The sequence below is a fragment of the Meles meles genome, chromosome 10 (assembly GCF_922984935.1).
Source record: "Meles meles chromosome 10, mMelMel3.1 paternal haplotype, whole genome shotgun sequence".
Lineage (NCBI taxonomy): Eukaryota > Metazoa > Chordata > Mammalia > Carnivora > Mustelidae > Meles > Meles meles.
Genome location: NC_060075.1, coordinates 21,516,103 through 21,529,527, shown reverse-complemented (window position 1 = coordinate 21,529,527; position 13,425 = coordinate 21,516,103). Strand labels below are relative to the sequence as shown.

Sequence of the window (13,425 nt, the reverse complement as noted above, 5' to 3'; positions counted from 1 at the left end):
AATTTTGTTGACTTTTTCAAAGAACCAGCTCCTAGTTTCATTGACCTTTTTTATTATTGTTGTTTTTTCTTTTGGTTTGTTTTGTTTGTTCCTCCTCTAATCTTTATCATTTCCTTCTTCTGATTTTGGGTTTTCATTGGAAAGGCATAATAGTGCTTCCTATTTTCTAGTCATAATATTTCTGAGCTGTTGTAATTTTGACTTATTGTTCCTTATTAAACTTCAACTATTTTTTAAATTTCTGTCAGGTTATGTTGAAGTAATAGTCATGTTTATCTTTTTTGTGGTTACATTTTTCTCACATTTTTATTATCCGTTAGAGCATTATTTGTTTTGCATTTGATATTTTTCCTAAAGTATATTATTGTAGGTTTTCATTTTAATTTCTAGTGTTTAAACAGGTTTGGTTTTCCAGTAGATTTAGAAGGAAGAACTTCTATAGGCAGAAGGGATGTGGGTTTTGAGCTTTGTGAACTATTTAAAGAAATTTGGACTTTGGAGCTTTTTGCCTTTATAACTGTGTTTTCCAGGAGCCTGGAAACTATTCATTCTTGAAGAGTCACCTTTAAATGTATTTTGCTGTTGTACTTTTGAGGTCTCTGTGACTTAGATCTCTGCCCACCAAGAATCTGAATCTTCTCTCTCCTGGGGTTGACAATTTTTATGCTTTGCTTAATTAGTTCTCTCTTCTCTGTAGTTTCATTTCAGCGTGGGTCTCTGTTCTTCTAAAAGTGAGAGAATGTTTGTGGGATAGTTCTGAAATCCTCTTATAATCTAGAATCACCATTTTTTTTTTTAAATGTTTTCAGCCCCTTACAGATTTCCTGCCCTTTTTTTTTTTGCATTTACCTCATCTTGGAGCCTATGAGAACATTATCTGACTTTATCCAGTTCTCAGATTTCCTTGGTCAGATTATTTTCTATTGCTAGAATTTTAAACTTGTTGGTTCCTCTTTTTTTTTTTTTTTGAAGATTTTGCTTATTTATTTTTGAGAGAGAGAGAGAGAGAGAGTGCGTGCACATAGGTGAGTAGACCTTTAAATTAGAATAGTTAGCACTTTTTCAGAGGTTGGGTTTTTTTTTTTTTTAGTCACCCCAGGTAAAAGAACTCCCCTGCTCTGTGTCAGTTCCTTGTTTGTTTCTTTTATAACACTTTTTATAGTTTATAATCATCTTGTTTACAACTCTGTTTAATTTCAGGTGCTTCTTATTTGAACATTAGCATCACAATTGGGGATCCTGTCTTATCTTACATACCACTGTATTCCTAGAGCCCAGCATATGTTTGGCATATAGAACTCAGTAAATGTTTGTTGAATTAAGTAACTTCAGTTTACAGCAGGGCCCCTCTCCACTATGGTTCTGTGTGAAGTATTTGGGAAGGAGTCAAAACCTCTATAGTATGTCCAGGTATAAGTGGTTTTTGGAGAAGCTATAATTTTTATTGTATGCTCTTTAACTCTATAGCTATGCATATTCAAAATTGATTTTAGTTGATTTCTGTTTTTGCATTTGAATTACTTTCTAATTGAATAATTTTTTGTCTCCTAAGTTTTATGCTATCTCCATTTGTTGTTTATTAAAATATAGAACTTAATGTTTTTGGCCCCAGGTACCCATTCTTGTACCATTATGCTGGTACCCCAGCAGTGTTCACACATAATGGAAGCTCTGTTATAATCAGTGGGTTGTGTGTTGTTACTGACTGTTATGTAGGAAGAGGATTATACATGATACCTTGAATAAAGGATGTAAAAGGCTTTTCATAGGATTGTAGAATGTTAGCATGGTCTCATGAGTGGTGTTTTCTAGAATTGTGTGCAATACATCTGCTCTGATTAGAGCCGGAAGAAACTTGAGACCAAGGAATTTAACCTTTCCCTTTGCACTGAAGATGAAGGAATTAAAACCCTGAGAGATTATGTGACAAGCTTAACTCAACCAGTTAGTGGCCAACCTCCATAATCTTAGGATTCCTAGTCAAAGTTTTAATCTTCTAGCTCCATTTTATCACATCAGTTAACAAAAAGGGGCACAGTTTTTAGTATGGTGTTTTTCTAACTACAAAAAGGAAAATATTCCAGACTTGAATCCTTAAATACTCTGCTTGACTGACTTTTTCACATCAAAATTAGAGGTAGCTTTTGAGTATCTAAAACTCTCAATTTACATTTGACTGGACATACTGATAAGTATCCTGAGCATCCATTAGCAGAAAAAAAATGTTAAATGTATTCAATTTTTTTTTTTGCCCAAGTGCTGCTTTTTATATTTATTTTAAGTGTTCTTAAGAGCAATGATTTAAAAGGTATTGCCAAGTAGGCTTAGGGTTTGAGCATATTTAATCAAAAAAAGATTTTTAATTTGCTTACTTGAACTCAAAATGTCTGGTAAATTATCTTCTCATGATGAATTTTAATAGATTGTTTCTGATGTTATTTGGCAGTATATATTTAGTACATTTAAAAATAGGCAAAATAGAGACATAACTTGGAAAAAGCTAACATTGTATTTCATATTTCATTTGTCCATGTGTTTCACTGTAAATTTTTATAGTCCTAAGTGAAGAATTCAGTTACAGCTTTGTCTTTGTATTCTGTGTCTAAGAAACTTAATGTGGTTCATTTTTATTGTCTTCAGTTTTCATCCTGCATTGGTAGGAATGAAAATGTGTATTTTAAAATTAAAATGGACATTTTAGAAAAACTGGTCAAAATGGGAAATCATTTTAGTCCTCAACCCATCTTCCTTATCAGCTCCTCTTGATCAGTTCTCAGTTATTATTTGCATTTTGTATTTTAAATATATTTTAGGATGGCAGGTACCTTCCCTTAGTAGATTAATTTTATTATTTGAGTTGTATAGTTTCTATACTGAATTGGGTCTTCTGTAACTTTTTTTCTTTGTCATTTATTTTTTTGGACAATAGTAAAAATGTGAAAACTGGTCACTAAATATCTAGAAGGGTGTTGGGTCACACATTTCTTTGGTTGGCAGAAACAGAGCCTCCTGGCAACTGGAACTTAAGCCATGTTGTTGCTACCTGGAGTCATTTCTTTTTTATGTCTGCTACATTCTTATCTTACTACTAACTAGGTTATTCTTTCTCTTCTCCCTCTCATTCTTACTCTGTATATCTTTTTGCTGGTTCTGTTTACCTATACTTTTTTTTTTGTCTTACACTTTTCTTACTGGCCCATCACCATTTCCTATCATTGGTCACTAGCCAGTCTAGATTACCTGTCTTTTAGATAGTTGTTAGGGAAAGTCACAGGTGTAAAACATCACGATCTAGGATTGCCCCTTCAGCAGAGGTTGTAGATGGGATAGTTCCCCTTTTAGAAACCAGAGATAGGGAACTGGTATTTGCTTGACATGTGTACTGTGAGAGGTTAATGTCTCTTGCCTTAGTCCTGAGAATTAGAAGAAGGAAGACTATTATTATATCAGTAGTGGTGATGGGTTTTATAAGGTCTTTGGAAAGTACACCAGGAAATATAGTGAAAAAGAACATGTTTTATAGAATGCTTCCATAGTGGCTCTGTTACTGTATGCGAAGGGCTCTTATTAATTAATAGTCACTGCCCTGAGCTAGTTTCTCATTTGCCTTTAAAGGAACATCTGGGAAGGAGAATTAAAAACAATCTGCAGTCAGCTTAAAACGTTGGGAGATGATCTCTTTCTTAAAAATTTTAAGAGCCAGGGGCACCTGGGTTGCTCAGTGGGTTAAGCCTCTGCCTTCAGCTCAGGTCATCTCAGGGTCTTGAGATGGAGACCCGCGATGGGCTCTTTGCTCAGCAGGGAGCCTGCTTCCCCCTCTCTCTCTGCCTGCCTCTCTGCCTACTTGTGATCACTCTATCTCTGTCAAATAAATAAATAAAATCTTAAAAAAAAATTTTTAAGAGCCAATAAGCTCTTCTGCATCTCCTTTGTCTCTAAAAAGAAAGAAATGTTGAGCCTGATTTTGATCATCTGATCTTAATGTAGTCAGTTTGCCACAAATAAGGAAAGTTTGTCGCCATCTCAACTGTAATATTTTTATTATAATTATTTTTACTGTTTATATGAATAATTTCATTACAAAAATCTGAACAATATGACAAGTAGAAAATTAGTAAAATCCCTGAATAATACTTATGCTTCATCTTAGGGTTATTATATTTGTGCTTGCTTTATATTATTTGATATGAATTGGATCATACTATACATGCTTATAAGTTGTATATAGATATATAAATAATAGGTTTTTTAAATAACAATAGAATCATACGTGCTTCTTTGTATGTTACATTGCAGAAATGTCTCCAAGTTAGCTGACATAGACCTGAAATATTCTTTAATAGAAATATGATGTTCCATGGTTTATATGTTCTATAATTTATTTAATCTTTTCTCTAGCACTATAAAAAATGCATTAAACAGACTTATATGTACTAGTCTTTCTATGTATTTCCTTATGTATTGATGATTTCTTTTTTTTCTTTAAGATTTTTTATTTATTCATTTGACAGAGACCACAAGTAGGCAGAGAGGCAGGCAGAGAGAGAAGAAGGGAAGCAGGCTCCCTGCTGAGCAGAGAGCCCAACGTGGGGCTCGATCCCAGGACCCTGAGATCATGACCTGAGCGGAAGGCAGAGGCTTTAACCCACTGAGCCACCCAGGCGCCCCTGATGATTTCATTTTTATGGGATGCATTCTGACATGAGAGTGCTAAACAAAAGAATATGTACATTGAAAGTTTGTGGGGTTTTTTAAAATTTTCATTTTTTTTTTAAAAGATTTTATTTATTTGACAGAGATCACAAGGAGGCAGAGAGGCAGGTGGGGGTGGGGGGCGGGAAGTAGGCTCCCCACTGAGCAGAGAGCCCAATGTGGGGCTCCATCCCAGGACCCTGGGATCATGACCTGAGCTGAAGGCAGAGGCTTTAACTCATTGAGCCACCCAGGCACCCCAAAAGTTTGTGGGTTTTTTAAAGTTTTTTGTTTTTGTTTTCTTCTTTAGAGAAAGAGAGCAGGGGGAGGGCCTAAGGGAGAGGGAGAATGAGATCCCAAGCCAACTCCGCATCAGGCATGGAGCTCATTTAGGGTTCAGTCTCACAACCCCAAGACCATGACCTGAGCCAAAACCAAGAGTTGGACACCCAACCAACTGAGCCACCCAGGCGCCCCTGTACATTGAAAGTCTAATAGATGCTGCACATTGACTTTCCATATCCATCTTTTCTACCTGATTTCCTGATTGTAGGGATCTAATTTAACCAATTTGATGGGTGAAAATCTTACTCTTAATTTTTTTCCCTGCCAACAAAACACAGGGATTTAGAGAAATTTTTGTAACTATTTACTGGCTATCTTAATGATTTCAGTAACATGCATTCTGCTTATTTTTCATTGGTTTATCTTATTTTCAATGTGAAACAATAGTTGTAAGCATTTTTTTCTGTTGTTTCTGATTTTTCCTTAAGGTGTTTTTCATAATTCAAAAGTTTTTTATCATGTAATAGCTATCTTTTCTTTTACATCTTTTGTATTTCTTGGCAAAAAGATCTTTCCAACACTTTTGGTTGTCTGTATTAGCCCCTAAATACTTTTCCTAATATTTTTATATATGTGTGTATATTTAAATTGTTAACTGGGATTAATTTCATATAAGAAATTATCTTCTCCCAACAGATAATTCAGTTGTATAAACATCATTTAACTAATAACTATCATTTCCCACTGAAATAAAATATCCACTTAATCAAATAGTAAGTTCTAGTCTATACTGGGCTCAATTTCTACGTTTTGTTTTTTTTTTTTATCCTCTGAGCTAGGTCTGTACCTATGCCATTCCCTACTGTTTTTAATTATAGGGACTTGAAGGGTTTATAAAAACTGATATCATGACCTTTCTCACTCTTCTTTTTTATGTTTTCTTGTCTTTTTGTGTGTGTTTATTCTCCTATACAAACTATTGTATATTGTGTACTTTTTAGGTAAAGCTCGCCATACCTCAGATAGTGGGTAGGCTGGAGGTCTTTTTCTATGTTGTTGGTTCTCTGTGGGTTACCAGGAGACACCTCTCAGTATCTGGGTATCCTCAGCTAAGAGGGCAAGTACAGTCTCAGCTTCAGTGGTGAAGGCAACCAAGTCTAGCAGGTTAGCTCTTTCTAAAGCTCTTTGTGGGCCAGGGAGACTTGCAGATTGTCCCAGAAATGCTCATGCAGTCGATACCTTTGTTTCCGGGAGAGACCTGTCCATGGATCTCTTGGTTTTCCTGTGGCCAAGCTTTTGTCGTGATTCTAAAACTTCTGATTCTGGTGTCTGTTACCTGCTGAGCTCAGGAGAGGTACCTAATAGTTGACCTAGTGTTGGGACTGGAGGTTATCAGGATTATCTTCAAGCATCCATCTCTCCAAATCCCCTCAGGCTAACCTCACCTTACTTCTGGTTTGTATTTTAGTTCTCATTTGTTTATTTAAAAAAGACTTTTTAAAAGTAATCTCTCCAGTCAACATGGGGCTCAAACTCAAAATCCCAAGATCAAGTTGCATGCTCCACCGACTGAGCCAGCCAGGCGCCCCATTTCTCATTTATTTTTATTTCAATTTAATATAAGTTTTAAGTTATAGGTAATAAGTACAAGTAATATATTTTATGCTTTGATGGATCTACTTTAATTTTTTTCTTTGTAGTGCAACCTGTTTATATCATTATCAAATATTTATTAAGCATTTTGTGTATAACAGCATTTAGGCTTGGAGTTAGGCATATGCAGGATGAATACCACCCAGTCCCTATTTTCTCAGAAACATTTTATGTGGTCTTTCACATCTTTCCTTAAAGTATTTTCACTTGGCATACATACTTCCTGGGTTTCTGTTTTCTTCATCTTTGTCCCTTTTTAGTCTCCTATTCTCAGCTTTTCTTATCTAGACCCCCAAAGTGATGGACCTCCGCAGAGCTGGACCTCCACAGAGCTTAATGAGACTGTTGGCTTTTCTAGCTCCATTTCATTCCTTAGGTCATCCCATTCAGTGTCATGGCTTTAAATATTTTAGCTATGTTGTACTGGTATCCCTAAAGATACATGTATTTTTTGGTACTGGCATTTCCCCTGAATTTTAGCCTCAGATACCCAACTTTTGAAACTCCAAAAGGCTGTTTAATAAGCATGTCAAAATTCATGAGGCCACAACATATTGCAACTGTTTGCCCCCTTGACTTTGCATGTAGTCGTCCATCTGCTCACTTTTCACATTATGACTGGTTAGCTCCCTCATGTCATTTGTTAACATGAATGATTTTTGTGGTCCCACTGTATCATAGTTTAAATTTATGAGATTTTCCTTCATGCTTTATAACATTCATGTCAAAGTGATTTTTTAAAAAATCCTAGCTTTTTAGCTTTAGCTTTTAACTATGGTATTTTCATGTAGGGTTGTCTTCATTTTGTGTTTTGTAATTCTTTTTTTTTTTTTCTAAGATTTTATTCATTTATTTGACAGAGAGAGTAGGCAGAGAGAGAGGAGGAAGCAGGCTCCCCGCCAAGCAGAGAGCCCAATGCAGGACTCGATCCCAGGACCCTGAGATCATGACCTGAGCCGAAGGCAGAGCTTAACCCACTGAGCCACCCAGGCGCCCTATAATTCATTCTCTTTTTTTTTTTAGATTTTATTTATTTATTTGACAGAGATCACAAGTAGGCAGAGAGGCAGGCAGAGAGAGAGGAAGGGAAGCAGGCTCCCCACTGAGCAGAGGTCCCGATGCGGGGCTGGATCCCTGGAGCCTGGGATCATGACCTGAGCGGAAGGCAGAGGCTTTAACCCACTGAGCCACCCAGGTGCCGCCCCTGTAATTCATTCTTTTTTTTTTTTTTTAATTTTTTTTTTTTTAATTTGTTTGACAGAGAGAAATCACAGCTAGGCAGAGAGGCAGGCAGAGAGAGAGGAGGAAGCAGGCTCCCCGCAAAGCAGAGAGCCCGATGTGGGGCCCGATCCCAGAACCCTGGGATCATGACCCGAGCTGAAGGCAGAGGCCTTAACCCACTGAGCCACCCAGGTGCCCCCCTGTAATTCATTCTTAAAACACTTCTGTGAGGCACTTGGGTAGCTCAGTTGGTTGAGTGTCCAGCTTTTGTTTTTGGCTCACGTCATGATCTCAGGATTGTGAGATTGAGCCCTGTGTTGGGTTCTGTTGCTCAGCATGGAGTCTACTTGAGATTTTCTCTCCCTCTCCCCCTTCCCCTGCTATACAAGTAAATAAATAAATAAATAAAATCTTTGCAAAACCCAGCTTTTCTACTGATTATGAAAATATGTGTTAATTTTAGAAAGCTAGAAATGTACAAAAGGGCAAAAAAGTATCTCATTGAAAGTGGCATTGACAATTTAGTATATGCTCTTTGTCTTTCTCTCCATGCATGAATATTACTACTTACAACAATGATTCATATATGTATACTATAAACTACTTTTTTCTCTTCAGTTACTGTGTAGTGAACAATTTTCAATTACATTTTAAGTTATATCATAGAACATGAGTACAGGGTATTCTGTAACACAAGTCTGTAATAATTTGTCTAATTAATTCCTGATTGTGACAGAATTTGGTTGCTTGCAATTTGCTATTACAAACTGTGCTGTGATGAATGTGGATGATTTACATATCCTGGATTATTTTTTAGGTTAAGTTCTGGGAAATGGAAATAATTCTCAGGCTGTATAGTATAGTAATTAAGAGCATTGGCTTTGGAGTCAGACTGCCTCAGAGTAAAATCCTCACTTCTAAGGTGTATGTATATAGGCAAGTTAATTTCTCTCTCTCATTTCTTAATCTGTACATTGAAGATAATAGTTTAGCACTTCTTAGGTGTATGTATATTTAGGCAGATGAATTTATCTCTCCCATTTCTTAATCTGTGCTCCAGGCTTATCTTTTGAATTACCTGCTCCAATCCTAGAACCAGCAATTTCCCCTAGAATCCCTCTTTTCTTTTCTTAGGGGATGCTGGGCAGAAACCAAGACCTGGGTGCTGGGTGTGCTCACTGCTGCTGGGGTGTCACCACTTCTGGTCCCACTTAGTGAACAGAACTAACAAGTACTATTTGTGTGTTGTTTGTGCATGCATGCACATACATATCTGTAATTATTTTCATATCTTTTTATCTGTGTCCATATTAAACTAAACATTAGTTCAAGTGATGTTCAGTCCACAAGGCTCATTCTAATCTTACTCCCTTTGCTTTTCTATAACTTTCCACACCGAAGTGAGAAGCTTGATTCCACTATCTGCCATCTATTTATTTGTTAAACCCCAGTATACATGTGAACTGATTCAGATTTAACCAATATCTCTGTGAAAAACAGCTTTACCAAATACAGTACAGTTTTTATGTGTGGTTCCATTTTTCTTTATTTAGCCTTATGGTTTCTGGTGAAAGCACCATCTTCCAAAGTTACTTATATCACTTCCTTTTTTCACCCACAGTTCTGCTTTTGACCTTGTGCTTTGAAGACTTCTTAATCTAGGGGCTCCTGGGTGACAGAGTCTGTTAAGCATCTGACTCTTGGTTTAGGCTCAGGTCATGATCTCTTAGTGTCATGAGATTAAGCCCTGTGTCAGGCTCCATGCTCAGTGTGGACTGCTAAAGTTTCTCTCTCCCTCTCTCTCTGTCCCTGCTCTCACCCATGTTCTTTCTTTCTCTCCAATAAATAAATCTTTAAAAAAAAAAAAAAGCTTCTTAATCCAAAGATTGATTGTATACCTATACATATACATACATGATGTTGCATATAATACATATATAACATCCTATATGTAGTATATAACAATATCATTGTGTGCAATATAATAATATATCTAATATGTATAAATGGAATTTATTTATTCTTAGGTATTTTATTTTATTTTCTTACCTTAAATTTCTAAATACACCTGTTCACTTTGGCACTTGGGTATTAAGTAGAAGTATATTTTTCTTGCTTTTCTCCATTGTTTGAAATGCTGCCTTTATCATATTTTTTAGATCTTAGATATACTAGAATTTTTCTGTTTCTTATTCTGTTTGTCTTTTTGTTCAAGTTCCAGACATTATATAACTTTATGATAATTTCAGCTTCCGGTAGATTATTCCTCTTTTTGCATATTTGTGTTCATTTATAATTTTAATTATTTGTATAATTTTCTTTTCTTTATTTCAGGAACATTTTAGTGGATAAACCAAATGACCAATCTTCAAGATGGTCTTCAGAGAGCAACTATCCTCCCCAGGTAAGAAGATAGCTCCTGATACCATTTAGAATAGGCATTTAATTGACATCAGTTATCTGGAATTCATTAATAACTTACTCAGTTTTTGAAATTGTGAGATAGATTTTTATTTCCTTTTTTGTTGTTGTTGAAATGTTGGAAGAGGTTTTTTTCGTAGTCAAGTGCAGTGTGGAATTTGATGAAACATAGACTTTTTACTCTGTCTGCTGGAACATTTCTTTCTTTCTTTACTTTTAAAGATTTTATTTATTTTAGAGAGAGAGAGGGCACGTGAGCAGAGGGAGAGAGAGAATCTCAAGCAGATTCTGTGCTGAACACAAAGTCCCTTGCAGGGTTCAGTTTCACAACCCTGAGATCCTGACCTGAGATGATTTAAGAATTGGGTGCTTAACTGACTGAACCACCCAGGTTCTCCTTTCTACTGGAGCTTTAAAATCTAGTATGTATTTTTTTCGACATTACTAATGATGCAAAATTAAGTTTCTTGATACCTTTTGAGGAAATGTTAATGGAAAGAACTGGTTATGGTGCCATTGCTGTTTTGAGCAGTAACTGATCTGAGTGCCAGTATGAGCAGTTTTTATGACTTCTATTGTACTTAAACTCCAGTCAGTCTGTAAATGTTTAAGGAAATGTTAGTAAGTTGAACTTGGATTCAGTAACTCAATGACTGCCTTTTAGGGAAAATAAACTTGATATAGTTTGTTATTTTACTAAAGTGGTATATTTAGGTGATGTCAAGACGATGAACTAAATAACTTTCCTTGACAAGTGGTATCTGAGGTCATTTCAATTTAAAAATAGTCATTCTTTCAGTTATATACTTTAAGCATTGAAACTTATTATGTCCATCTCCTTGAGGAAACGACTGCTCTGATAGATAAAGCAGATGGTAAGTAAAACCTACTTTTTTGTTCTAGTGTAATTTTTGGAAGCCTAACCTCTATACTTATTTTTCCTTTACATATATAAATGCGTATATAAATATGTATATATGCATACCTTCTTTGGATCACGTGGTATTTAAATGTTCTATTGCAGGGGCATCTGGGTGGCTCAGTCAGTTAAGTGTCTGACTCTTGGTTTTGGTTCAGGTCATGATCTCAGTCAGGGTCTTGAGATCAAGCCCTGAGTTGGGCTCTGTGCTCAGCAGGGAGTCTGCCTCTCTCTCTCTCTCTTCCCCTCTGCTCCTCCCACAGCGCATGTGCGTGTATGCACATGCTTTCTCTCTCAAATAAATAAATAAATAAAATCTTTAAACAAGTAAATGTTCTAGTGTAAAGTGTACATCCGAAGAATATATATTCATACTTTTTTAATGTATTTATAAGGAATAATATCTATTTATTCATTAACTTTCTTTAGAAATATAAAACATCCATGACCTTTTGAAACCTCTTGTGAGCTCCATCTTATATTTGTCCTCTAACTCCTCCCCAGTAACTGTAATTTCATGCTTTGTTAAGCATTTTCTTACTGTATTGTATATGTATGTTTATACGTGTGCTGTGATTTAGGTTTTATCTAAGATTTAAGCTTTGACTTTATATAAACCTAAATTGAATCACTCATTATAAATCTTGATGTGGTTTTTTTTTTTTTTTGCTTTACATATAATTGTACTTTCTTAATTTTCACTACTGTATAGTATTCCAGTGCATTAACCTGCCAAAATGTGTCTATCCATTTTGCAGTTGATAGGCTTTTCGGTTTTTTATCGTTTTTTGCTATTATGACTAGGCTGCTATGAACAATTATGTATGTTGTTGTGTCCTGGTACACATGTACAAGATTTTCTTTAGGATATATGCCATGGAGCACAGTTGTTGGATCATAGGGTATATATATGTTCAGATAATGCAAAACTGTTTTACAGAATGGCTATATGATTTACTCTCATTGACAGCATATGAATGTTATTGTGCATTGCTTTCTCCCCTTCACTTTTATGGCTCATTTTTAGGTTTTGCCGGTCTGTTAGATCTTTGATTATAACTCACTATGCTTTTTATTTGCATTTTCCTGTTTATATTCAAGCCTTTTTGCATATGATGATGGGCTTACATTGTGTATGTTGTTGGTGCATGAACCCCACCCACTGCATCCTGAGTTTGAATTCATTGTGTTTTTAATCATGCTTTTCTTATTCACATTTTCATTTTACTTAAATTGAGCCCTCAAATTTGGTGTGTATTTGTTTTTACTCAGTTGTTTTTATGTTTTACCAATGAGTTATATATAGCTTTTTTATTATTAGTGAAACTGTGGTAACCTCTTTACTGTGAAATTTTCTTTATTTGTCATGGAACAGTATTTCAAGGCAGTAGTATTTAATGTGTTTTTACTTATTTATTTGCTTATTCATTCAAAACTTATTTAGTAAGCACCCATGCAGTACTAAACTTTGTAGTAGTGAACTATTGTCTTTCCTCTTAATGAGCCAAGAGATACCTTAAATCAATTAATATTCAGTGTGGTAAGTGCAGGAGTAGAAGTTACTTAAAGTTTATATGATTTATTTTTTATTTTTTTTAAAGATTTTATTTATTTATTTGACAGAGAGCGATCACAAGTAGATAGAGAGGAAGGCAGAGAGAGAGAGGGAAGCAGGCTCCCTGCTGAGCAGAGAGCCCGACTCGGGACTCGATCCCAGGACCCCGAGATCGTGACCTGAGCCAAAGGCAGCGGCTTAACCCACTGAGCCACCCAGGCGCCCAAGTTTTTATGATTTAAAAGAAACTAAATTAGGGCGCCTGGGTGGCTCAGTGGTTTAAGCCACTGCCTTTGGCTCAGGTCATGGTCTCAGGGTCCTGGGATCGAGCCACACATTGGGCTCTGCTCAGCAGGGAGGCTGCTTCCCTCTCTCTACCTACTTATAATCTGTCAAATAAATAAAGTCTTTTAAAAAAAATAAAGAAATTAAAGATATTTGTAAGGAATAGGAAACTTTAAAAAGTGATTTAACAGATTTGAAAAAAAGAACCAAATCAAACTTCATTAAATGAAAAATACAATAATAAAAATTAATTTTGACCAACTGTACTACTAATAAGAATGTAATAGGAAGAAAAATAAGTATTTTTGAAGGTGCAGTGTATTGGTAACTAAGAAGTGAAGAGTGATGGGGCCAAGATTGAGGAATATACAGGAACCCAGAGAGGGGTTCTATT

At 35.7% G+C, this 13,425-nt stretch overlaps 1 protein-coding gene across 2 annotated transcripts in view; it reads left to right on the top strand.

Annotated features, from left to right (window-relative positions):
• The window catches only part of MKLN1 (muskelin 1), a 345,476-nt gene that overhangs the window by 193,576 nt on the left and 138,475 nt on the right, over window positions 1-13,425 (top strand). For both annotated transcript variants that reach the window (XM_046020023.1, XM_046020022.1), the window contains one exon: window positions 10,186-10,255. In XM_046020023.1, the coding sequence (XP_045875979.1) occupies window positions 10,186-10,255 (70 nt within the window). The remainder of the gene's footprint in view (window positions 1-10,185; window positions 10,256-13,425) is intronic.